General features: G+C 33.7%; 1 protein-coding gene across 2 annotated transcripts; it reads left to right on the forward strand.

The window, feature by feature from the left end:
- Nucleotides 1–1,608: 1,608 nt before the first annotated feature.
- On the forward strand, nt 1,609–26,371 carry LOC114302094 (putative LRR receptor-like serine/threonine-protein kinase At1g53440). Of its 2 annotated transcripts, XM_082884168.1 has the most exons (25): nt 1,652–2,118; nt 8,370–8,529; nt 12,282–12,394; nt 16,748–16,819; nt 18,029–18,100; nt 18,182–18,253; nt 18,333–18,404; nt 19,297–19,368; nt 19,442–19,513; nt 19,641–19,712; nt 19,862–19,933; nt 20,039–20,110; nt 20,966–21,040; nt 21,186–21,251; nt 21,396–21,464; nt 21,556–21,594; nt 21,694–21,743; nt 21,867–22,234; nt 22,410–22,605; nt 22,680–22,814; nt 23,521–23,639; nt 23,799–24,009; nt 24,095–24,332; nt 25,005–25,155; nt 25,669–26,371. In XM_082884168.1, the coding sequence occupies exons 3-25, from the start codon at nt 12,288–12,290 to the stop codon at nt 26,095–26,097; spliced, it is 2,901 nt and encodes a 966-aa protein (XP_082740294.1). In that variant the 5' UTR covers nt 1,652–2,118; nt 8,370–8,529; nt 12,282–12,287; the 3' UTR covers nt 26,098–26,371. The 2 variants fall into 2 exon arrangements, with proteins under 2 accessions (XP_082740293.1, XP_082740294.1); XM_082884167.1 differs by lacking the exon at nt 12,282–12,394 and having other exon boundaries at nt 1,609–2,118.
- The last annotated feature ends 150 nt before the right edge of the window (nt 26,372–26,521 follow it).

Raw genomic sequence — 26,521 nt, forward strand, 5'->3', positions numbered from 1 at the left:
CAGTAATCGGCAGTTAATTGGTAAACAGTGACGAGGGTTGTTACAGTTTTCGAGCCAATCGAGCTAAAAAGTTTCGAGCTACGAAGCTTTTCTCAATTATTTATTGGGATGTTAAGGCTGCTAATGTGTTACTGGGCGAAAGTCAGAGATTTAAACTAATAAAAAAAAAAATTTGGTGTGGGTGGGTGCTTGCAGGTACTTGTGAAACCTGTAACTTGTCCACAATTGGCAAAATAGGAAAATTAAAAACCGCATCCCACCCTAACAATTTTGTAAAACTGCCCATATAGATGCGAGTAGTTCAAATTGGGCGATTTTCACCGATTAGATAACTCTATGCCCAGCCCTAGCCAATAGCAACACCATATAATTTATTATTATTATGATTATTATTATTTATTCTTTTCTCTATGCTTTGTCCTCTATTTTTTCATCATTTTTTTTCTTTCATCAATGTTGGCTAGCAATAACATTTCATATTTATAATAAAAAAAATTGAATTATAAAAAATACCAAATGTTACCCTATAAATATATAATTTTTTTTATTTATCATTTTTATCTTTTCAAAATCCTATATTATTCTAAAATTTTAATTTTCATCTTTAAAATTTTCAAATTCCAGTTGATGGATATTAAAAAAACTGAGTCAATAATAAATTTTTTTAAAAAAAATATAAAAGTGAAAAAATATCTAATCATGTTACAATAAATTAAAATTAAATGATAGAAAGATAAAGAAATTATTTGAGAATAATAAACTATTTAAATTTGTCATTTCTTACATCTAATTAAAATAAGGTTTTACTTGAAGAAATAAATTATTTGAAAATAATAAAATACTCAAATAATTTGTTATTTATTACGTCTAAAATCTATATCTCCTTCTTTGTTTCTTCCATTTAAATTATTTTTATTAAATTAAATTTCAAAATTAATTCAAATAAGAAACATGGATATTCTTTCATAATTTCATTAATGGTTGATTTTTTATTTTTTTATTTTAACTTATAAAAGTTTAAAAACTTATAGTGAAAAAAAAAAATACAAGGTCAAGGAAATACAAAAAATAAAATAAAATTGTGAGGAATAAAATGATAATTTAATATATAGGTAAATTACACTTAGAAGGTATTATGGTCATTTGCATAACTAAGTTAACACCGCTTGGGTTAAATTAACAGGAGGGAAAAAAAAAAGCAAAAAAAATTTCTGTAATTATTAAAATTATAAGGGATGACCCTATAATTGTTAGAAACTTCAAGGGCGATAATTGCAATTTACTCATAAAAGTAGGAACATGAGGGTGACTGTTGCCATATATCTTAAAAAAATCAATTTGATTGAAAATTAATAATTTTTTTATTTAATCACATTATATTTAAAAAAATGAATAAGTAGTGTGATTTTATATATAAAATTAAATATAAATATACTTAAATAAAAAAGTTATCGATATTTGATAAATTTAATTTTTTATAAATATATTTTATCCAGCAAATTTTAAAAAATAAATTATTTAAATTATCAAAATAATCACGGTGGGAGCCTAATTTGGCACAGCAGCCCCTCATCTAGCTAAAAATAGAGGGTGAAAATGAGATTTTTTATTAAAATATAAGAGTGAAAATCAATTTACTTTCTATCAACCCTTTCTTTCCCGCTTTAACTCATTCCTAACCACCAACCAATCTCTTCTCCACCCTCTTCCTCTCTCTTTCCATGTTATATATATATATATAATTCATATCTATATAATATATATCGCTCTATATAATATATATCGCATCCCAACTTTGGTTTCTGTTTAATAAAAGGGGAACCTCCATACTCACCCCCTTCCAAATTCTTCACTCTCTCTCTCTCTCTCTCTCTCTCTCTCTCTATATATATATATATATATATATATAATTTAGTCCTTACAGTGTGTGTATGACATGACTAGTTGCTGATCGATACATTTCGTTAGCCATAATCGATCCGAAAGGGTTAGAAAAATCGATGATGGAGTCGATTGCAACAGCATCTAAGTTGTTCTGTTGTATTGTCTTCGTACCTCTGGTTTTGAATTGCTTCAACGACTTCCGATCCGACGCTAAACTTCTGCCCCGAGAAGAAGGTACCGATCAAATTTTTAGTGAATAAAAGTCTTATTCAATTTCTGTGATTTTTGTGACGGTTTAGAGTTGTCACTAACGAATGAGATCGCGTTCATCATGCTTTTGTGTTTAGTAATTATTATTTTGTGCTGTTCGTTTGGTTTCTTGATTATTTTAGTTAATTTTATAGTTTTTTGTTTGGGGTTATTTTATGAAATAAAAAAAAAAAAATTGTGTTTGAATGGTTTTTAGATTTTTTTTTATAGTTGAATAGATGATTGTGAGAGAAAATAATAATTAATTAATGTGTAAAATTTAATTTATTAATTATTTTAAATTTTTACTTTTATTTTTATTAACTATTTTAGTCTTTCAATTTTTATTCCCAAACAGGACCTTATTTCTTTGTAGGGCTCTATCAATTTTATATTTACGGATTTAGGATTGGATAGAATTATTAATGAAGGAATTGTTAGTGAAAATATTATTAATGAGGTGATTAAGTAAAAATGTGTTTGTTTTGATGATAGTGTAAGAGATAGATAGTGATAAAATTGTTAAATTATTTTTATATAAAACAAATAAATAAATAATTTCTATATTAAATAAAATAAAATAAATATTAAAACAAACCGGTGCATTTGATAAAAAAAAATTTACATATAAATTCGTTCATTATTTTTCTAATCTCACTTAAAATTCACCCAAATTAATCCCCTCCTCGAGAAGATTACTAAACCTTTCACTTTAACAATCTCTCCTCCTAAATAAACACCAAACAAGTTATGGTTGAAATCACAGCCATATGAATCCAATCCGGCCACCCATAAACAAACATGGACAGTGCACACTTAATAAAAAATAAAATAAAAAATGCATGTGATTGTTCTCACTGGTTGAAATCTAAAAATGATTTGATTTATTGATTATGAAAAATCACTAAAAAATAATTTTTACATTATTGTTAGTACTGAAAAATATATATGTAAAAAAAGTATTAAAAATAAATAAATAAAAAATAAGTATATAAGTGTTTTAATTTTAAGACATTATTTGACATTTTTTATATTGGTATATTTTTTTAATCTTTTTTAAATCATATTATTTTTTAAATATATTTTTTTTATACAAATTTAAAAAATATACAGATTATTTTAAAAATCTCTTAAAATTTGTGAAAAATATATCGACATGATAAATATTTCGATTTTGTGAGAGTATGAATTTTGGAACAAGAAACCAAAAAGGATGGGACTGATTGATTTCAACCGTGTAAAATATATCCTGCAACGTTGGGCCCAGTAGAGTTAGAGTGCTTGACAGAAAGCCACTGCCTGACAGAAAACACTGCGGGCCCACATCTCGTTTACACCACAATCAACATCGTGACTATTACCCGTTTCAATTTATTGATCCTTCGTGGCTTCTTTGGCATGGATTTTTTAGTTAAAAAAAAGTCCAAAATATAAAATAAATTAAATAATTTAATAAGATAAAATATGACATTTAAATTATAGTTATTTTATTTTTTATTTTATAAAAATTAAAAAAATCAAATCAAATTAAATCAAATAAATTTTTAATCTCAAGTTAAAATAATAAAAAAGTAAAAAAAATCAACTAAAAAGATCAATTGTCAAAAGGCAACTAAGGGCTATTTTGGGAAGTTAGCTTTTAGCCACTTTTTTTGATTTGTAACAAAAGCCAAAAGTTGGCTTTTTTGTCCTTTTTTTCATTTGAGAAGTTGGTTTTTAGCCAATGGTGAAATTACAATTTTACCCTCATGGGTTAAAATGTGTTACATAGGTGAAGTTGTAAATATTTTAAATAAATGGGGATAGTTTGGTCATTTTATTATGATTTGATATCATAAACAAACATTAATAAAAAAAGCCAAAAAGTCACTTTTTACCAACTTCCCAAATCATTGTCTAAAAAAAGCCAAAAGCTTGGTTAAAAGTCAAAAAATCACTTTTTACTATCTTCCCAAAATAAGCCTAAAATTCTAACGTTGGCTGAATTGAGGTTTTTTTTAACTAAAATGATTACAAAAAGACAAAATATTTTTTTTAGTTCAATAAGACAAAATGTCATATCTAAATCATAATCATTTAATTTTATTTTTTCTCTTAAAAAAGTCAAAAAAGCCAAAAAGTCTATACCAAATAAGGCTTTTTAGTCCTAGGTTAGATCTCGTTTAGCAATATCATTTTTTAGCTAAAAAATCAAAAAGTCACTAAAAAAATCAAAAAACCTACAACATATACTAAAAAGTCAAAAATTCTTTTTTCTTTCTACTTTTTACACATTTCTTTTTTGTGGAAAACTAAAAATTCATCCCAAACATACTAGCTTTTTTCACATCATATTTTAACCAAAAAGTTACTAAAAAAGAAAGTAAAAAATCCAAAAAAACCAACCCACATCCCAAGTGAACCCTAAAAGCTGATTTTTTGATTTTTTTTTTTTTGTCTTTTTGTGTGTAAAAAATGTGAGAAGTGAGAATTTTCATGTAATCAAAAAAAAAAAATCATTACACTAAATTAATTTTTTTTTTTTACTAATCTTTCTACTTTTTCAAAATTTTAAATATATTTATAATTTTTCTATCATTTGGAGGCATCCCAAAATAAAATAGTACACCAACAAAATGAGACAAAATGAGTAATTTTAAGCGATACGGATGTGTTTAAAAAACAATTTATTTGTTAAAGTATATATTGAGTATAATTTTAAAAAATAATTTATTTGGGGTGGAGCTGATTGGGCATGTGAAGTTTATACATCCCATTTTGATGATTTAAATCGATCATTATATTTGATATTTCGTATATCTCATTTAAAGAAAATAAGTCAATTTGATAATTATAACTTATTTTATTGCATTTGTAAAATAATAAGAAAATGACAACTGTGTTTTTAAAAATAATGGTACATTATAAATACATCAAAATTTGTTTAAAATACGGATTACTCCATGTGATTTGGAAAATGAAAAATATTAATTTTCAAAATTTTTTATTTAACAGAATTAACTAAAAAAAATAAATTTCTAACTACTCTCTTATAAAATAATAAAATTACGTGAATTATTAATTAAAATAAATTTATGATATCATTAAAAATTATTAATTGACTCGATAATTTATTAACAAAAGGGACTATTTGTTATGAAATTAAAAATTTCAAGGGGTGAGATGTAATTTTCAAAATCACAAGGAGCAATTCGTATTTTAAATAAACCTCAGGAGAGTGTATTTGTAATTTATCCTAAAAATAAACTATTTATTTTTTTTAGTGACAAATGTGATAAATTGAATAAGAGTTTCGATTATTAGATCGATTTAATTTTTTATGTAGATAAAATATACAAAATACCAGATAAAATTAACTGTTCGAATCAACCCTTGTACCAGAGCAGTCCACAAAAATAAACGATTTAAACAACACCCTCAATTTTAGATCATGGACAGAAGGAAATCCGCCTCCAATTTTAAACTACTACTATTTCAAAATAATGTATTATATTGTGATTGAAAACTTACTTTTTTATCCTGACTTTTTTCGATCTTTTATAAGTTATATTAGGCAATATTTGGCATTCTCTATAGAAGTATATTATTTTTTTTAAAATCTTTTTTGGGTCATATTATTTTTTTATTTTTTTACACATATTTTTATAAAAAGTTAAAAAGTATATTTAGATCATCCCAAACACCCTCTAGAACAATCGGTGATGTTATATGGTAATATTGAAGAGAATTTTAAACTCTAATTCTTTTTGGATTATTTATACGAAGATCCCTAAACTATTGAGAAATATTATTTTGACCTCTTAAATTATAAAAGAGTACAAATGGATCCCCTAAACTATTGAGATGTATCAATTTGCCTCATAAACTATAAAAGTGTATAAATGAACTTCCTAAACTATAAAAACGTACAAATTGTACCATTGACGGAAGAGTTCAAAATGAAATATACAAATAGTTTAATTTGTATGCTTTTATAGTTTAGGGGGCAAATAAATATTTTTCAATAGTTTAAAGGGTTCATTTGTACACTTTTATAGTTTAAATAATCAAAATAATACTTTTCAATAGTTTATGAGGTCTCCATGTAAATAATTCTTGTTTTTGCTCTTTTTTATATTTCATTTTGTTTTGATATTTCTGTGTCTTATGTTTTTGGGAAAATAATTGCGTTGATTTTGTCGTATAGCAAGTTTGGTCCTTGTGACCACCAGGCATATTATACAGCGAGGATGGCCACTGAAATGAGCTGTTAATGGGCCCTCATCCACCGTCACTTAAAAACAATTTTAGTGAACTTTTTATTATTAAATTATAGTAACTTCATTTAAAAAAAAATAAACTTGGCAGCCTGCCAAAGAAAAATGACATTATGTCAAATCTGATACAAAATTTGACAATGTCGTTTTTATATCAGCTCAACTTACTCAAAAGAGAGTTTTGATCTAATTACACAAGAAACAAAAATAACCAATATGAATGTGTTAAAATGGTATTTATATCATTGAAACAACACTGTCAAAATTAGCATTTGCCAAATTATAATTTTGATGTTATTACTTTGTGACAATGACCTCAGAACTTGCTCTAGGCTTTGATTTGGTCAAAAAGAATTTGGTTCCCCATAGTTGTTGCATGGAAAATCTTAATTGATATTTTGTCAATCATGCATGGAGCACAATTGTACGCTTCATTGCTGTGATAGGAGCACAGCCAAATTGACTTCTGCCTACCATTTTTGACATGTAAAGGAATGGATTAATGTAGATTGCTTTGACCAGACAATTCAAATAAGTCATGCCAAGTACATTTTGACAATTCCCATATGAGAATGAGATGAAGTACAAAACTTTGCAGGGTTGATATTGTTTGAACGGTCAAGCAATGCCCTCCTATCATTTGAGTAGGTGGTGTGAGGCATATGAGCAGACGCAGACCCACTTGGGCTCCAAAGGGGACTCTGACTATGCATGGAAAAAGGGTCCGAGGCATTTGGGCTGGCTTGAGCCTGGCCTAGGGGAAAGCCAGCTCAGGCTTGGACCCCTTTGGGTAGGGATTAGGCTAAGGCAATTGAAGCAGACTCGAATTTTTTGGAAAAAAAATATAAAAATTACTTTACAACCCATTCCAAGGCCAAGTTGGGCCTGGCTGGGAATAGGGGGCAATCCACTCCCTCTCCTGCTCTAACTTGGGATTTTGGCATGAGCCCTCTAAGCCAACCCCAAGTGTGATTAAGCTCAGCAGAAGCCCAGGATGAGCGGCCCATTTTTACACTCTAGCTGTGGCCCCCTGTTTCAATTATTATTATTTATTTATTTATTTTATTAATTTTATAGTTGATGAGATTTTAACCGGTTCACTTCATAATAACTCTCATAATACCACTAGGCCCAAAACATCAGTTTGTTTGAAGTTTCTCTTTATATATGTTCTGTTTTGCTTGGATTTTTTTTTTAAGGAATTAATTAATGATATAGTTCCCCAAATTTTGTTTATTCTTCATAGTGATCTGGTGACATACGGGTGTTAAGTTAACAACTAATGGAAAAAATGAGATATTCATGCTAGCTTGACCCAGTGACGTGCATGTTATATGAATGTAATATTTTATTATTTTTCCAAATAGGAGATTTATCTATGATTGTTTTCTGAAATAATGTTGAATCTAATTATGTATAACTATCTTTCTCATTTTAGGTGCATGCATTTCTTAATATAAAAATATAACAAAATATTTTTACAATCCAATGAAGTCATAAACTTTTATGCAACCAAAGTCAAATTGCAAAATCCTAATAACTGTACACATTGCAATGAGACCATGGTATATCGCAAGTAAACAACGTAGGTTTTGTCTTTAACTCAAATTCTTAATATGTTTTTTCTTCTTCTTTTTCAAGAATTTGATATTCTCCCTTTTATTAATTTAGTTTATAAGGAAAAATTTATTAGTTTAAGTTTCATTGCAAACTAGTTTAGGATTGTTACTTACTTACTACTACTACTATTATTAGTACTTGTGATTTGGATTTTTTTGGCGTAAGTAAGCATTTATTACCAAAAGAATAAAAAATTAAAATTAACCAAGGAGTACCAATAAAAATGTCATTAGATTTAAATTTTATAAGATGGTCATATAAGGATTGAAATTCAAAGAGATGGTCAGATATTGTTTTGGTATTGTCATTCTTTGCTTCACACTGTTCCTAACCAAATTTTCACCTCCTTTTGTGCAACAGTGAAAGCTCTTGAAACAATATCAGCAAGACTGCAGATCAAACATTTCACTGTTAACCAAAGTTTCTGCAGTAGCGGCACATTTCAAATAAATGGCACTGATGGGAGTGAGACCACTGTTATTTGCAATTGCAATTCCACTGTTTGCCATGTCACAAACATGTATGAGCTAGTTTTCCTATTGAACTTTACCTATAGTAGACTTGCTAGATGCATGGCCATGCAAATAGAGAATGAGAAATGATATAGTATTTGTTTCTGGAAAATAACAAAGAAGTTGTGGTATCAAATGCACAAAATTAATATTTTCTACTTTTATAGACTAGTACTAGTGTTAAATGAGGAACTGTTAAATGAGGAACATGGAAGTACGACAATAGGGGAAGAAATAATCAGTAATACGATAAACCAAGACTATAGGTTCTATCGCAGGATTAGAAATTTTGAAGTGGAGATTGCACTTAAGAAGATGAAATCAAATAAGGCTTTAGGACCTGATGATATCCCTATTGAAGCTTGGAAGTGTTTGGGTAAAAAGGGAGTTGCTTGGTTGACTAGGTTGTTTAGCAAAATTTTGTTGACTAGGAACATGCCAGATGAGTGGAGGAAGAGTATTTTAGTACCAATCTATAAGAATAAAGGTGATGTCCAGAATTGTAACAACTATAGAGGAATTAAGCTAATGTGTCATATAATGAAAGTGTGGGAGAGGGTGATGGAACATCGATTGCGAGACATAACAGAGGTGTCAGAGAATCAATTTGGGTTTATGCCTGGTAGGTCAACAATGGAAGCGATCTATCTTTTGAGGAGAGTAATAGAAAAGTATAAAGAAAAGAAAAGAGACATTCATATGGTGTTTATCGACCTTGAGAAAGCATATGACAGAGTGCCCCGAGATATAATATGGTGGGCGTTAGAGAAGAAAGGGGTGACAAAAGGCTACATTGACGTGATTAGGGACATGTATGAAGGGGTGGTGACCACTATTAGATCGCCAGCTGGAGAAACAAATGAATTTCCTATCACTGTAGGGTTACACCAAGGATCTACCTTAAGTCCTTATCTTTTTGCTTTAGTTATGGACGAGTTGACGATAAATATTCAGGATGACGTGCCATGGTGTATGCTTTTTGCAGACGATATTGTGTTAGTGGATGAGACTAGAGAAGGAGTTAACACAAAGTTGGAGATCTGGAGAAAAGCTCTTGAATCTAAAGGGTTTCGAATAAGCAGAACTAAGACAGAGTACATGGAGTGTAAATTTAGTAACAGTAACAATGAAAGCAGAGGAGAAGTGAAGATTGAGAACCAAGAACTGCCTAAGAGTGAACATTTTCGTTATTTAGGGTCGATTATCACAACAGCGGGAGAGATTGATGCAGATGTGGCTCATAGGATTAAGGCGGGATGGTGTAAGTGGAGAAGTGCGTCTGGGGTATTGTGCGATAAACGAATACCCACTAGACTAAAAGGTAAGTTTTATAGAACGGCTATTAGACCAGCTATGTTGTATGGGACGGAGTGTTGGGCAACTAAGAAACAACATGTAGATAAGATGAGTGTGGCTGAGATGAGGATGCTAAGGTGGATGTGTGGTAAGACTAGACAGGACAGGATTAGGAATGAGTGTATTCGGGAATGGGTAGGAGTAGCACCGATAGAAGATAAGTTGAGAGAGAATCGTTTGAGATGGTTTGGTCATATTCAACGGAGACCAACAGAGGCAGTAGTGAAGAGATGCGATGCTGTAACGGTAGATGGAAGTGTTAGGGGACGGGATAGGCCTAGATTAACGTTGACTAGCGTTATAAATAGAGATATGAATCTACTTAATTTGACTAATGAAATGACCTTTGATAGGGCCGCGTGGAGAAGAAGGATTCATGTAGCCGACCCCATTTGATGGGACTTAAGGCTTCGTTTGGTTTGGTTTGGTTATAGACTAGTACTAGTGTATGTGCTATAGCAATGCAAGGCATAGCTGACATATGCATAATGAAATAACTTGTGGCCAAGCCATCTTTTTTTAAATTGAGCTATGAAGATTTTTTCCGTGCATTCAATTATCTAACTTGCTTGAAAGTAAAATTTGATTTGTTTCTGTTAAGAGATATTTTCCTATAATATAACTAGGGTTGCGAAGTACTTGTACTTCAATGGCGAACAATGATAAGCTTCGTTATTATTGTTTGATGATTGATAAATAAATATGAAACAAATTTCAGACTTATCCATAGTGTAGAGTTGTAAATATCAAAAGTGGGTTGTTGGGGAGCAAATTGTGCTATCCAAACTTCTAATGTATCAAAATAATTTGCATACTTCTATTGGATAGAAACCTGCTATTGCTGATACATGGTTGCAGCAAATTGCTGCCACCAGTTTGTCTTTCTTGCTGCAGCCCTCTTCTAAGAAATTACTTTGAGAATATTAGGTTAGGCAGTGTTTCTTTTTCTGAGAGATTGTATAGGTGTATATATGGCAGTGTCCCCTTTAGGTTAGGTTTATATATATGGCAGTGTTTTAGGTATATATATATATATATATGACAGCGTTTCCTTTAGTCTTGGGGTTAGGTTTACTATATAGTTAGATATATTCTTTGTATTATTACACAATTGAATATACAAAAAACTTTCAGAAATCTTACATGGTATCAAAGCTAGGTTTGAAACCCTAGCAGCCATTGTCCAAGCTTCTCTGCTTCATTGAGTTCTTTGGTTCAACTTTCTAAATACATGCGACCCATCTAGTTCGAGATTGGGTTTGGTTCGTCTGATCCTCTATTTGAGTCGTTGTCTGATTCACATAGGTTCTCCAGTCTGGTTCGTAACTCCTTTACGATTGGCATCTCTGGTTTGTCCGACAGCTCTGGACCTTGCGATTTCTGGCTCTAGCTCGTCGCCATCGTGGTTCGTCTTCGCTAGTTGAAAGGCCATCCGTCTTGACCCCTCTTTGGTTTGTGACCTTCAGTTGGAACTCCTCTCACTACTGATCTTCTCTCTCCTTTGATTTCGTCGACTTAGGGTTCGTCAACTGGTTCTCATGGGTAATCCTTGTTCGCTGATCCTCTGAGGACCGAAGTTCTTTCTTTCTTGTGCTCTGGTATCGCGACCCATCGCGAGCTCTCTAGTTCAATCTGGTTTCGGAATTGCGACACCAGGCTGCTCTCTCTCTTTGTCTCTCTTGTTCGACTAGTTCATTGGGTCATCTGGTCTTGATTTGGTTACTTTGATCTATTTTGGGTTTATTACACTTGAACCCTTGGTTTGGCTATTTTGTATGATTGCACTTGAACCCCTCAGTTTTCTGGGTACTATGATGCCTCTAGCTTTTGATGAGTGTGCCTTTTGCCATCAGAGGGGTCATTGGAAGTATCATTGTCCCAAGAAGGGATGTATGTCTGCCACGTCTTCTCAGCAGTTTTCGATCTAGTTTTGCGCCCTTTCTTCGAATATTTTTCAGCCTTCCACAAGTTTTATTGCATCTGCTCCAGCTCCTGATCCTAACTTGGCTTCCCTGATTGCTCAAATTAGTCAGTTTCAGCATATACTGTCCACCTCCCAACCATCCCCATCTGCCTCCATTGTTCCTCTCGTCGTTCAGGTTTGCTTGGGGCTTCTTCAGGTATCTCTTCGTCTGTCTGGATTTTTGACTCTGGTGCCTCTCATTATATGACTCCCCATTTCTTCTTACTTTAAAATTGTACTCCCCTTCCCCTTCCTATTACTGTTAATGCTGCTAATGGGTTTGGTATGTCTGTTATATCTATTGGGTCTGTCTTAACATCTGCTGTCTCTTTTCCATCTGTCCTTTATGATCCTCAGTTATCTGTCAGTTTATTATCTATTAGTCAGCTTGATGCCTCCGGTTTTAATGTTATTTTTTCTTCTTCTATATGTTCTGTGCAGGATCGGATGTCCAAGCAGCAAATTGGGACTGGCCGTAGAGTTGGAGACCTCTATGTAGTGGATAGCTTGCATCTGCCTATGACAACCTCTCTGACTGCCTTTTTCTCTTTTCAGTTAGATTCTTTGTCCAGTCTTTTCTACTTGTGGCATTCTAGATTAGGGCATTTGTCTCAATAAGGTATATTGGGTAAAGTTTCTCCTAGTGAACTTACTGAATGTCGGGGGTGTAAACTTGTCAAAATGACAACCTTACCTTTTCGTAAAAGTACTTCTATATCTGATACACTATTTTATTTAGTTCATACTTATGTTTGGGGCCCTTCTCTTGTTCTCACCAAAGAGGGTTCTGCATACTATGTGTCATTTGTTGACGATTGCACCTGTTATACATGGGTTTATCTTATGACTTATAAGTCCGATTTCTATCAGATATATCGTACCTTTCAGTTTATGATTACTACTCAGTTTGGGTCTACAATTAAAGTGTTACGGTTTGACTTGAGTGAGGAATATTTAAAAATGAGTTCTGTGAGTATTTGGCCAATTTGGGTACCATTCACCAAATTTCCTGTACAGATACACTTGCCAAAATGGTCGAGTCGAGTGTAAACACTGCCACCTCATTGAGACAGCTAGGTCTCTTCTTCTCTCTGCCTTAGTTCCGGCTTCGTTTTAGGAGGAGGCAGTTCTTACTGCTGTTTTTCTTCTCAGCCATATGCCTACTCCCATTCTTTCTGGTCGGTCTCCTTATGAGGCTTTGTTCTCCCAAATTCCTAATTACTCCCTTCTTCCTCCTTCCTCCTTCCTCCTTCCTCCTTCTTGTGTTTGGGTCTGCCTGTTTTGTCCTTCTTCCCGTTAAAGATCGAACCAAACTTAGTGCCGGGTATGTTCTCTGTGTCTTTTTGGGTTATAGTCCTACTCAAAAAGGCTATCGGTATTACGACCCTATTTCCCGTCGTCTTTATGTCTCTCGTCATGTTTCTTTTCTTGAACGTTTGCCTTACTTTTAGCTTTTTTCTATCATTGCTCCGGTTTCCAAAGAGGATTTAGTTCATATTAATCCATTTCCTTCTGAGGTCCCTCCTGATGAGTACATCTCTACTGTTCCCCTTGAACTTGTTCCCTTTTCTCCTCCTGCCACCCCTCTTGTTGAGTCTTTCTCCACTGAACCCCATGAATTTGCTCTATTTTCTCCTCCTTCTCCCCAACCTGCTCCTTCTCTTCCTCATTCTCCGTTTTTAGTTTATTCTCGTCGCCAGGCTCTCCCTCTACCAGTTGTCTCTGCCCCTACTGCTGATCCTCCTACTTCTAGCGACTCTGATCCTGCTGCACACTGATATCCTACTCGAGTGCGTCATTCTCCAAACAGGTTGGGTTGGTTTAATACATGTTTTTTTGCTTCCTATTGTACTTTTTTGTCTGCTATTCATTCTTTTTCAAAATCTCAGACTTACAAGGAGGTTTGTCAGGATCAAGCTATGGAGGATGAGTTGTTTGCCTTGCAGAAGACTAACACTTGGGTGTTGGTCCTGTTGCTTGCTAGCAAGAATCTAGTTGGTTGCAAATGGGTCTATAAAGTCAAAACTCATTCTGACGATTCTCTCGAGCGATACAAAGCTCGCCTAGTTGCCAAGTTGCAAGAGTATGGTATTGATTATGAGGAAACTTTTGCTCCTGTTGCCAAGATGACTACTGTCCGTATCTTGATTTCTATTGCCGCTATTCGACATTGGCCTCTCTATCTGATGGACGTTAAGAATGCTTTTCTTAATGGTCATCTCACTGAGGAGGTCTACATGCGTCCACCCCTTTACCTTCCTCACTTCTCTGGGCAGGTTTGTCGTCTTCGGTGTACTCTGTATGGTTTGAAGCAGTCTCCTTGTGCTTGGTATGATCGCTTTCAGACTGCTGTTACTGAGCTTGGATTTCATTCTTCTGCTTTGTTTCTGAGGCATACCTTAGCTGGATTTGTTGCTCTCTTACTATATGTGGATGATATGATCATCACTGGCTCTGACTCTTTTGCTATCTTTGAAATTAAGCAGCATCTCTTCCGCACCTTTGAGATAAAGGATTTGGGTTCATTGCGGTATTTTCTTGGTATTGAGGTTGCTTCTTCTCCAAAGGATTATTTTCTGTCTCAGGCTAAATATGCTAATGAGGTCATTCATCGTGTTGGTCTTACTGATACTAAGGTTTCTGATACACCTATTGAGCTTAATGTGAAGCTTAACTCTACTGATGGTGTCCCTTTAGATGATCCCATTTTATATCGTGAGCTTGTGGGTTGCTTAGTCTATCTGACGGTTACTCGTCCTGATCTTACCTATGTTGTTCATGTGGTTAGCCAGTTTGTTTCTGCTCCTCTCTCCACAAATTGGGCTGTCTTGGTTCTAATTTTTTGCTATCTTCGAGGTACTCTATTTCAGGGTTTACTATTGCCCTTTACTTCCTTTTTGGATTTGGTGGCCTATGCTGATTCTGATTGGGCTGGTGATGTTACTGATCGCAAGTCCACGTATGGTTTCTGTATGTTTCTTGGCGATTCCTTGATCTCTTGGAAAAGTAAGAAACAAACTGTTGTTGCTCGCTCCACTGCCGAAGCTGAGTACTGTGCTACGGCTCATGTTACTGCTAAGATTGTTTGGTTTTGTTATCTCTTATCTGATTTGGGTGTCCCTCAGTCTTCTCCGATCTCCCTCTACTGTGACAATTGTAGTGCTATTCAGATTGCCCGTAACACTGTCTTCCATGAGTGGACCAAGCACATTGAGGTTGATTGTTACTTTATCCGTCACCATCTGCAGTCCGGCTCTATCTCGCTTCCTTTCGTCTCTTCAGTTCTACAACTTGCTGACTTTTTTACCAAGACTTCCACCACTGCTCAGTTTCAGTTTCAGTTTCTTTTTGGCAAACTCTCAGTGTTTTCTGCTACAACATCTTGAGTTTGAGCAGAGGTGTGAGAATATTAGGTTAGGTACTGTTTCCTTTTCTGAGAATATTAGGGTAGGTAGTGTTTCCGTTTTTTGAGAGATTGTATAGGTGTATATTTATGGTAGTGTTCCTATTAGGTTAGGTTTATATATGGCAGTGTTTTAGATGTATATATATGACAGTGTTTCTTTAGTCTTGGGGTTAAGTTTACTATATAATCAGATCTATTCTTTGTATTATTACGCAATTGAATATGCAAAAAACTTTCAGAAATCTTACACTAAATTGGCATGATCAAAAATGATTTTTTAATTTTTTAATTTCTATTATCAAGGCATCGCACTGGCAATGTAGTCCTTATTAGAAGTTGAAAGCTTGGTTGCGAATGCAGTAGGTTATGATACAGTTTTATTGCTAAGAGCTTGTTCCACTGAAATTATGGAACATAATTTGCAATCTAATGCAGTTGATTTCGAACTTTCAACTATAAGTTGCAGAGAGTAATTCTACTATTGAATTAGACCTATTGACTAATGGTTATCTCTGACCATATTAATTAATTAATTTTTTTTTTTTGGATAAATAAACCATATTAATTTTTTAAACCTCACATGCTCTGTTATTAGAATTTTAGAATTCACGATTCATGCTTAGATCGATATGAATCTATAGGTAAATCTATTTTGGGATAGAATAGAATCTAAGGTGAATCACACAATTCACAATCGATTCACTCTTTTACAATTCATGCTATTCTTGAAACTATAGTGTTTGACAGATTTCAACTCTTTTTTACCTCTTTTTTAAAGTGATGAAAATGACATAATACAATGTTTAGTACAAAAATAACCAATTGATTTGTTGTTATTTTGATGATCAGTGGATTTTTAATAAGATTCGGTTAGACTCAACATGCTCTTAACATTTTTTTTCTCAAAAAATGTCATAATACATTTTATAAGGATGTTTTAGGTTAAAATAACTTGCACCTATGAATTATGTATTGCTATTTTTGGTAAAATATATATGGTTCAATATTACATGAGTTAGGTAAGTCAAATCCAATGGTTCCATAATTGTTTTTTCATTTCTAACTTTTTTGAACAATAGGCATACATACTTTTTAAAGTGTTTTAGTTTGTTAAAAAAGAGATTCTGCTTATTTCTCTCTTCTTATTATACTCTATATAAGGATTTTAAGTCTGTTTTTTGAATGTCAAGAGAGATCATATAATAGTTTTTGATAATTTTATGATTGCTAGGATTTGGACCTGCATCTATTGCTATGAAGGTAATGTCTTCCTAATTAGATAGTGTAATCATGTCCTTATATAAGAACTATTTTATAGCATGCGGCAAAATCAATTTATTTCTTTTGTTTTTTGTTTTTTGTAGTTTGTATGAAATCTTAACGATTCACGATTCAATTCTCAATTTAACAACTACGCTCACATGTATGAATTACTACAATCCCAAAGTATTTCCCTCTGATTATTAACTTTATGCTACTCTCTGGTTTCCTTGGATTACAGCCGCTTGAAGGGTCTAGATTTAGCAGGAATTCTACCAGAAGAATTTGCAAATCTTAGTAATCTGCAAGAAATGTAAGTGACATTTCAGAACTCAATTGGCGTAACTATGAATTTGAATCATTGGTTCACTGTAGGGGTGGCTATTGGCTGGTTGGCCTGCCTAACCCGCCCAATTCAACCCAATATTTTTAGGATTTGAAAAAATTATTTTGCCCATAGCGCTGGGTTGGGCTAAAATTTTGTGCCCATTTAATATTCAGGTTGGGCTTGGGATAAAGAGTTTTTTTTATCCCAACCTAGCCTGGTCTGGCCATTTATAAAATATTGATTATAATTTTACGTTATATTAGTTATAAAATAAAATAGGAAAAATATAAAAGACAAAAAAAGTATATATATACTTCTTTCTAGGACTTAAATTAAAACATTTGTTAAAAATTATATTTACTTTATCATTGAATTTTGTTAACATTCCAAATTCAAATAATAAATAAAAGACTCTAAATAATTTAATATTCATTGAAGACAAAATTTAAAAAAAAAAAAAAAACATTATATCTATTGGGTCAAATGAGCGGGCTTGGGATTTGATTTTTTTTTTTAAGGCCAAGCATTAGGTGCGATGTCGGTCTGGGTCAAGCTTGGGAATATCCTCTTAATATGTAGTGTAAACCCGGTCCGGCCCGGTCCAAGGTTTGGCCACCCCTAGTTCATGTGCCCATTGTTTACGTTGTTTATATAAATGGATTTATGCTTAGCAGATCACGAAGGCTAAACCCTTATGTCGAGCTTGGATGCCCCAAGGAAATGAAAGTAGATATCTGCTGCACATGACTAGAGAAATTTTTCATTACATTTACATCTATGCAAGTCTATTTGGTTTTTCTTAGCAACTATGCACTGAGGGAATGTTGGGATTATTATGGTGATTGAGGTGGTATTGTCATGCCACTAACTTAATATTTTATTACCTTTATAAGGCTGATTTGTTTGCCAAAATTTCCATCACACGTCCAATGTGCCCTACATCCATAAATTCAAACCACCTAGCAAATTTATTTGTCACCCTGAGCTGAGAAACCAAGCCAATAAAGTAGAAAGGAACTCTTCTACAGATGTTTAAATACAATACAATCATCTGCAACCTTTTTGTCATCTTTCTATTTTTACCATTTATATGGCCCCTTTAACATCCCTGTTGAAACTAACCAATATGGAAGATAGATACCTTTTAATGCAATGACCACTTTGAAACTAAGAAAGATTTCTTTATCAACACAGTGATCTCTCACGCAACTATATCAGTGGATCAATTCCAAAGACTTTTGCTAAGCTCTCATCTCTCACCATTCTGTAAGTTTCTAGTTGCATGCTTTTGGATATGTATTATCAGTTAGACTGGTTGGCTGGACTTCAACTGTTGCTACACTACAGGGCTCTTGGGGGAAACCGCATTAATGGTGTGATTCCTGTGGAAATCGGAGATATTGATACTCTTGAGCAGCTGTAAGTCATCAATAATTTGCTGTCTACTGGGTTAAGAGATCAATCATGGCCTTGGTTTTAAAACAAACTATATTTCCAGGGTGTTGGAACAAAATCAGCTTAGTGGATCTCTTCCTGAAAAGCTTGGAAATTTGAGCCGCTTGAGCAGGCTGTAAGACTGCTAATCCCTTTTTTCTATTTGTTTAAAATTTACGGTTTCTTTCTTTTGAAGTATGCACTTGAATATATTGGGTTACGTTGTGGTGCTGTCACTGCCAAAGTTTCTTATCTGAAATGCCTTTCTTATTGTAGATAGAGTAATAATTTGTTAAGAAACAGCTGTATGATCAGGAAGAAGGATTTTGTATGCATGATCTAGTCCGGCTGTGGTCTTCAAATATTGTATGAAAAGCTCCTCAGGTAGAAATATTGTTGAGGAATTAAGTCTAGATTGGAAAATATGCCTTCATTGTTTGATAAAATCCAGAAAAGATGAAAATATCATTGAGGAGTAAAGTCTAGATTGGAAGATATGCCTTAAGGGCTTGTTTCTAACCTCCTTATGTAATTACCAAATGAATTTTTAAGACTATTTTGATAATTATATAATTACCAAAGATCATGGTGGTCTTTGGGAGATAAGCTTGCAATCTAATTGCAAGTATGCTATGTTGTTGTCATGAGTATTATTTCTCTTGTGGAGTTTCTTTAGTGGTTTTCTTTCTTTCTTTAATTTTGAAATTTTCATTCGTCTGGTTGAATTTGTGATATATTTTTTTTCTTTTTTTTTATTTATTTTTTTATGAATATAAATTATGGAACGGTTTTCCTGTTGTTGCATTTCTTGCCTTGTCTAGCATTCAACCATTGTGCCTATCAATATGTATGGCATGCTCTATCTGAGGCTGCATTGTCAAAACCCTCTTCCATAAATTGGGCATTGTCTTTTAGATGTCCCTGTAATGTTGATTGTGACAAAAGTGATATGTCAAGGCACAGTCATCATTGCCACTACTCCTATCTTTTTCATATTGTTGGAATTCATAGCGAATGGTTTGCTGCAGCGTTCTTTCTGCTAACAATTTTACGGGAACAATTCCAAACAAATTCATCAACTTGAAGAACTTGACAGATTTGTAAGTGGTTATTGTTTTGACAATTATTGGTCTTAAATTTTAGTAATTCTAAAACTTCTTCAACTGATTGCAGTAGGATAGATGGGACTGTACTGTCTGGGAAGATACCTCCTCTGATTGGGAACTGGACAAAAATTGAAAAAATGTGAGTATCATTAGTTGTTCCATTCATCAGCAATCTTTTCCTGACCTGTGGAATTCTAACAAGCTTTCTCTTAAATTTTAATTTTACCTAAGAATATCACAAATAATTGGTTAATAATCTGTTTCAGGTACATACAAGGCACATCCATGGATGGCCCCATTCCTTCTACCATATCCCAGCTGAAAGACATAACTGAGCTGTGAGGACTTATTTACATTAGTAACTACTTTTTCATATATAGTAAATTCATTTCAACCAAAAAGAAGTTACCGAATTTATGATGGTTCTGGATTTGAGGATGTAGAAAGATGAAGAAATCTGATCTGATTGATGCATCTTAATTTTCAGGATAATATCAGATTTGAATGGATCAACTACGAAAATCCCTGATCTGGAGGGGATGAAAAAATTGAAAGTTCTGTAAGTTGAATAAGAATACAATTCATGGGAAGAATGCAATCCTACGTCATCAATTTGTGTTTCAGTCACCTTTACCAAGTTGCTTCTTTCATTTTTGTTGCACAGGGTACTGAGAAACTGCCTAATTACTGGTCAAATCCCACCTGACATTGGTCAATTGCTAACCCTCAAAACTTTGTAAGTTCATTCTAACTGTTATTCTTGCAGATGCCATTTTTAAAATTTTTTTTTTTATATATATATAATTGCATGCGGGCTTGATATCTCTAATATAGAAATGACAAATTTATGCTTGTAATCTGGAAGTAAGGGGTTGAACAAGTTATTTCAGTTGGCATGTTATATTATTTGTTATCATTTTAGTTAAGGATAATACTCACTACAGCAAAAAAGTTGTACAATGTTTAGGCGTCTTGTTTGTTATGATAGTTATATATATATATATACTAGCGGTGTAAGCCCGCTCGATGGGTGTGCTATTAAATTTGTAAAATATAAATTTTGATTTTGATTTTGAATTAGAAATATATGTAGTGTTTGTTGATCAAGTGGTAAGGATGTTGTTTTCCAAACCCAAGATCTTAGATTTAAATCTTGTTCACTTTACTTTATAATTTTTTTTTTTCCTTTTTTGATATAAAGAAATCCACTTGGCCAAAGAAGAGAGTAGGCTTCAAGAGACTAAAGTGAGTTGTTCACATATATAATAGTATAGATATATAAACTTGGAAAATTTGAGCTGAAACCAACATTTTAAGATTCATTTATGTTGAATGTTTACTGTAATTCATCTATACCTTTTAGCCCCAGCTGGGAATATAGAAATCATTCTTAGGATTTTGTGAAATAAATTAATTTGGTTAGTTAGTATATATATTTTGTTCTCATTACTTCATTTTTTAAAAAGTTTCTATCTACGGTAGGTTTGAGTTTGTCTAGGGGAACAAAGTGGAGTAGATTAGATCACATCAATTTCCCCTTTCTGGCAGGTAATTTTATATCATGTAGGTGACTTGTGCTTCTTACTTGCAGAGACCTGAGCTTTAACATGTTGACTGGTGGAATTCCGCCAACATTTTTGGGGTTGGATAAGGGTATAGAATTCATGTAAGTAACTAGTTTTGGAATAGTTGTATGTCCAAACCTTTACAGACTCTGTACCTCTTTCTTGTACTTATTTCTCAAGCTTCTTGTTTGTATCATAATTGATTTCTATTCAATGTGAGACATAATATATTGACTACGGATGTAGGTTTTTGACAAGCAACTCACTAACTGGAGAAGTACCTGATTGGATTCCCAAAAGCAAGAATAAAATGTCAGTATTTTTCCAAACCTGTTTTTTATTTTTCCTGCCACAATTCACACATGCATTTACCGTACTTCAATTCTCGAAGCATAATAAGGTTGAGTTAGATCACTCAGAACCTCATCACAAATGTCATGACAATTCCTATTGCAGTGATATATCTTACAACAACTTTACACAGTCGGCATCGTCAGATCAATTTAGTTGCCAGTCATCATCCGTGTAAGCTTTTTTTTTTTGGTTATTAGTTCTACATCATTTACAATATTACATCTCACCTACAAATAATCAACCCTTTTATATTGGTCAACAGGAATTTAGTTTCCACTGTTCCACCTACAATCGACAACTCGTAAGTTCCTTACATTACTAAGGTGTATTTTTATTTTACTTATTTAAACATCAGTAGATTGAAAATTTCGCAGTTACTGAACCTAAATTCTTTTTGTAGAGCTCATTGGTGCTTGCAGGAGGGCTTGCCTTGCCCAACAAAACCCAAATGTAAGTATTAAATTAAGCCTGCCAAGCTCTGCTATTAATGATGTAGTGGCAAACTATTAACTCTTTACTATCTAGACATCTTTGCCAAAGTATCTTGTATCGTGATTTTTGTGTTATGCACAGACCATGATTTGTTCATCAACTGCGGAGGAGATCAAACATCCTTTGAGCGACATGAATATGAAGAGGACAAAAACCCACAGGGTGAATCATCCTTTTTCTCTTCTTCAGATAAATGGGCTTATAGCAGCACAGGGTCTTTCTTTGGCAAGAGTAGTGCGCCTTTAATAACAGACAACAAATTCTCGTTGAATTTGCCTGGTGGTAACTTGTACAGTACAGCCCGCCTTGCCCCTATTTCATTGAAGTATTATGGGCTTTGCTTGCGCGAGGGTTGGTATAACGTGCGCCTCCATTTTGCTGAAATAATGTTCTCTGATGATCAGAAATTTAACAGCCTCGGCAGGCGCATCTTCGATATATCAATCCAAGTAAGATGCCAGCCTGCTAGTAGACTTCATGCATAACTTATTTACTATTTAGTGACTTTGTACGAACATCAGTTTCTCTACGGGCTATTTTCTTTTCAGCACTTAACGATTTTTGAGCCTCTGATAAATTATCTTTGCTTCTTTGGTAGTAGTGATAATTTCACTCCTTTCTCAGGGGGAAGTACGTTGGAAGGACTTCAATATTATGGAGGAAGCTGGAGGTGCCGGCAAGAACATCACAAAGGAGGTTGATGTTTACGTTAATGGTAGCACTCTGGAGATTCACCTATACTGGTTAGGGAAAGGAACTACCTCAATTCCCGACAAGGGAATATATGGACCTCTTATATCTGCTATTTCAGTGACACCAAGTACATCTTCTATTTTGGGTTACACTTTTCTTGCTTCTTCCCTGTCATGTGACTAATCATCGCCTTTCTTGTAGACTATAAAGTTCATACTGGACTATCTGCTGGAGCTATTGCTGGCATTGTGGTTGCTTCATGTGTGCTCCTTGTGTTGATCCTAGTTGTACTCCGAATGAAGGGTTACCTTGGTGGGAAAGACCTCGAAGATAAAGGTGAGATCTGACACTCCTGCATGTGAAAATTTTCTCTTGTTGCTATCTGATTGTTAATGCATGTTCAGTTCACCACTTTGAAAATGAGATAGATGTTTGAGCTTTTCATGGGACATGGCATCGGTAAAATATCTTGGGAAAATCAGATAATAGTCTTCCTGTACAGTACACAATCTAGTCTTCATTTTGATGAGAGGAACAGCTGAAAATTGGTCCTCTGTTTTGGCATCTTCACACAAAATTAATGCAAATTGGGAAATTTGAAACATTTAAGCATGTCTGTTCATGTAATGCTTGTACAGATCTGTTTATGAGTGTCACAAAACTTAGGTTACTGCTCCTAAATGAGTATAAATTGGCCTATAGATAATTTCATGCTGATTAGAAATGAAATAAATGCTGCCTTCGGTGGGAATTTTCCGTCCATAAAAGATTCATTAGCACACAGAGTTTGATCTATGTAGATTGTGATAGAAAAATAGTTGAACCTCTGTAATTGAACTTACATGAGGTAGGTGGCTACTGATACAAAATGTAATGGTGAGATCAGATGGCTGTAAAATCAGTCATGTCATAGTTCATATAGCATTGCAACAACCTTAAGATAGGTTGAGAAAGATGAATTTCTTTTCTTTAGCCGTGTTGTTGGTTTACTATAGTTTTCTAATATCTTTCTGGGAATTCCTATTTCCCGTCTTTGTTACAGAACTTCGAGCACTCGATCTGCAAACAGGTTATTTTTCCTTGAGACAAATCAAAGCTGCAACCAGTAACTTTGACCATGCGAACAAAATTGGTGAAGGAGGATTTGGGCCAGTTTACAAGGTATTTTTTATGCAAGTAATTAATTTTTGGCCTTCGGTTGCAAACCTGACAGCAATGTCAGGCAACATTTAGGGCAACTATCCTTTTAAGGCAGCAATGCAGAGGAATTTTTGTTTTTTATATCCTATCTATTCTGACATTAATGCTGATTGATCTCAGGGAGTACTGTCAGATGGTGCTGTTATCGCTGTTAAGCAGCTCTCCGCTAAATCAAAGCAAGGAAATCGTGAATTTGTCAATGAGATAGGCATGATATCTGCCTTACAACACCCAAATCTGGTCAGGCTCTACGGCTGTTGTATTGAAGGAAACCAGTTGTTGCTAATATACGAGTATATGGAAAACAATAGTCTTGCCCGTGCACTCTTTGGTAAGAGCTTCATTATCATCTTTGTACACCATTCTATGTATTTTAAGAATGATTATACTGAAATACCTCACTCTCTCATTTTTAGGTCGTGAGGAGCACTGCCTAAAACTGGACTGGCCAACAAGAAAAAGGATATGTGTGGGGATAGCAAGGGGGCTAGCTTACCTTCACGAGGAATCAAGGTTGAAAATTGTTCACAGAGACATTAAGGCCACCAATGTGCTGCTTGATAAGGATCTGAATGCCAAGATATCTGACTTTGGTTTGGCCAAACTTGATGAAGAGGAGAACACCCATATCAGCACACGAATTGCTGGAACAATGTTTGTTTTTCTCCACCCTTCTTGAAATATTACTTTTCTTTATATAGTAATAGCAATGGGTGTTGAACACAAATGTAGTTAATTCTTCACTTCAAAGGGGTATTAATGCACATACGTATTTTACTAGAAATTAGTTAATTTATAATTTAGTTTAACCATTACCATCCTTTTCCCAATGATGCAATGGATACTAAGCCCTACCTGGATTTGCATAACTGATATCGTATTGGTAGTCTGAAATTATGGGCTGTAAGAATTTTGCTTTTTTATTTTTGTTTCTCTCTTTTTGGAATGATGAGTGACCTTATTTCTTAAGGGGTTTTTTTTTTTTTTTTTTACATCTGACACTCACATCATTGGAGGTGTAGTTCTGCACTGGTTTGTTAGTTGCTGCTGGGTGGTAGATAAGCAGTTTTGACTGGTTTTTCTTTCAAACTGCAATTCTGAAAACCAGCTAAAGTACACCCTTTTATGTAAGATAAATATTTGTGGTGAACCAAACTCCTTTCCAACTGTGGGTTATCAAGAATGGACTATCAAAACTAGATAGAAGAGATCATAGGTTGATTAATTGATTGTTATTCATAATTAGATTACTATCTATTCTGCTTGAATAGAAGTGATTTATAATTTGCTGTTTTGATGATATTTTTTGTTTTTCCATTTTTTCAGAGGATATATGGCTCCTGAATATGCAATGAGAGGTTACTTAACAGATAAAGCAGATGTTTACAGCTTTGGAATTGTTGCACTAGAGATTGTCACTGGAAAAAGCAACACAAATTACAGGCCGAGGGAGGAGTTTGTTTACCTTCTTGATTGGGTAAATTATGCTTTTTCTCATTTTTCTTTGCCAACTCTTTCAGTTTTACACATGCAAATGTTTCATGTTGGTCCTCCTCTCAGTTATATGTGACTTAGAGTGCACTAGGAAAAACTTGGAAATGAAACATTTCTGTCACTTTTTACATAAATAAATCCAACTTTAAAACTAAATTCAGTGGAAAAATTGAAGTTGCAACCTTAAATCTCTAATAGGCATAATATATTGATCTTTCATTAATGATAGCATTTCAAATGCATTATGAAACTAATTTTAGATGTAGGAGGTTATGCATTTAAATCTTTGCAATGTGCTGGACTCAGCATCCCAAAAAATCGTTAAATTAAAAATAAAAATAAAAAAACAGAAAAAAAGATGTGATCTCATTTCATGTGGCTTCTTGATAGAAAACACCACCTATCTATATAATTTTCCTATGCTAATGCTTGAAAATTGCGTAGTTTTATTTTATGTGAGATAACTAAAGCTTTTTATTTCTGCATACGATTGAAGGCCTATGTCCTGCAAGAGCAGGGAAATCTTTTATCACTTGTGGATTCCAATCTCGGTCCAGACTACCCTAAGGAAGAGGTAATGAATATGTTAAATGTCGCTCTCTTGTGCACCAACATATCTCCCTCCCTCAGGCCATCCATGTCTTCCGTGGTGAGTATGCTCGAAGGCCAAAGTCCCATACAAGCACCGGTGATCAAGCGCAATTCACTGAATGAGGACATGAGGTTTAAAGCCTTTGAGAGGCTAACGCAGGACAGCCAAACACACGTCTCTACGTTCTCTGTAGACAGTCAAGTGCAGAGGAGCATATCAATGGATGGGCCATGGATTGATTCCTCGGTTTCTATCCCAAGTATCAATGAGGTGCGGGACCATTCTTCATCTAGCAAGCTTCTTCCGGATCTTTATGATGTAAATTTAGAATGATAAAATGAATATATGATGCATACATAACTACAAACCTTTTTTGAGGCTCCTCCTTTTTTTTTTTTTTTTTTCTCCTCAAAATTTTTGTAGTTTATTTATAATGATATTAATATTGTTCTTTTTAGTCTTTTTTATATTCATCGCTACCAACACGTTTTAGAGGTATTTCTTGTATTAGAAAAAGGTTCATAGGCTTAAATGTCCTTGTATTTGTTTTTGTGTGGTGTAATTTGTTTGTTACGAAAATGCCAAATTGGGAGATTGGTGCAGTTCACAAGACAGTTTTTTTTTTTTTTTTTTTTAAATTTAATTTTTATTGCAAAATTGACTTTAGATTGATCTATATTCAGTCGCCGAGTTTGTTTTTTCCATTTATTCGAAATACATAGAGATATCATACTGGTGCTGTAGCCTCTCTAGAGTT

This window comes from Camellia sinensis, chromosome 8, assembly GCF_055761805.1.
Source record: "Camellia sinensis isolate YWXY chromosome 8, ASM5576180v1, whole genome shotgun sequence".
Classification (NCBI taxonomy): domain Eukaryota; kingdom Viridiplantae; phylum Streptophyta; class Magnoliopsida; order Ericales; family Theaceae; genus Camellia; species Camellia sinensis.

Bases quoted from the DNA above. Each gene is read 5' to 3' on its own strand.
- LOC114302094 (XM_082884167.1), top strand. From the start codon at position 2,001: ATGATGGAGTCGATTGCAACAGCATCTAAGTTGTTCTGTTGTATTGTC. The intron at 21,252-21,395 runs GTCAGTATTTTT...TTCCTATTGCAG, and splicing joins CCCAAAAGCAAGAATAAAAT to TGATATATCTTACAACAACT. The intron at 24,333-25,004 runs GTTTGTTTTTCT...CCATTTTTTCAG, and splicing joins ACACGAATTGCTGGAACAAT to AGGATATATGGCTCCTGAAT.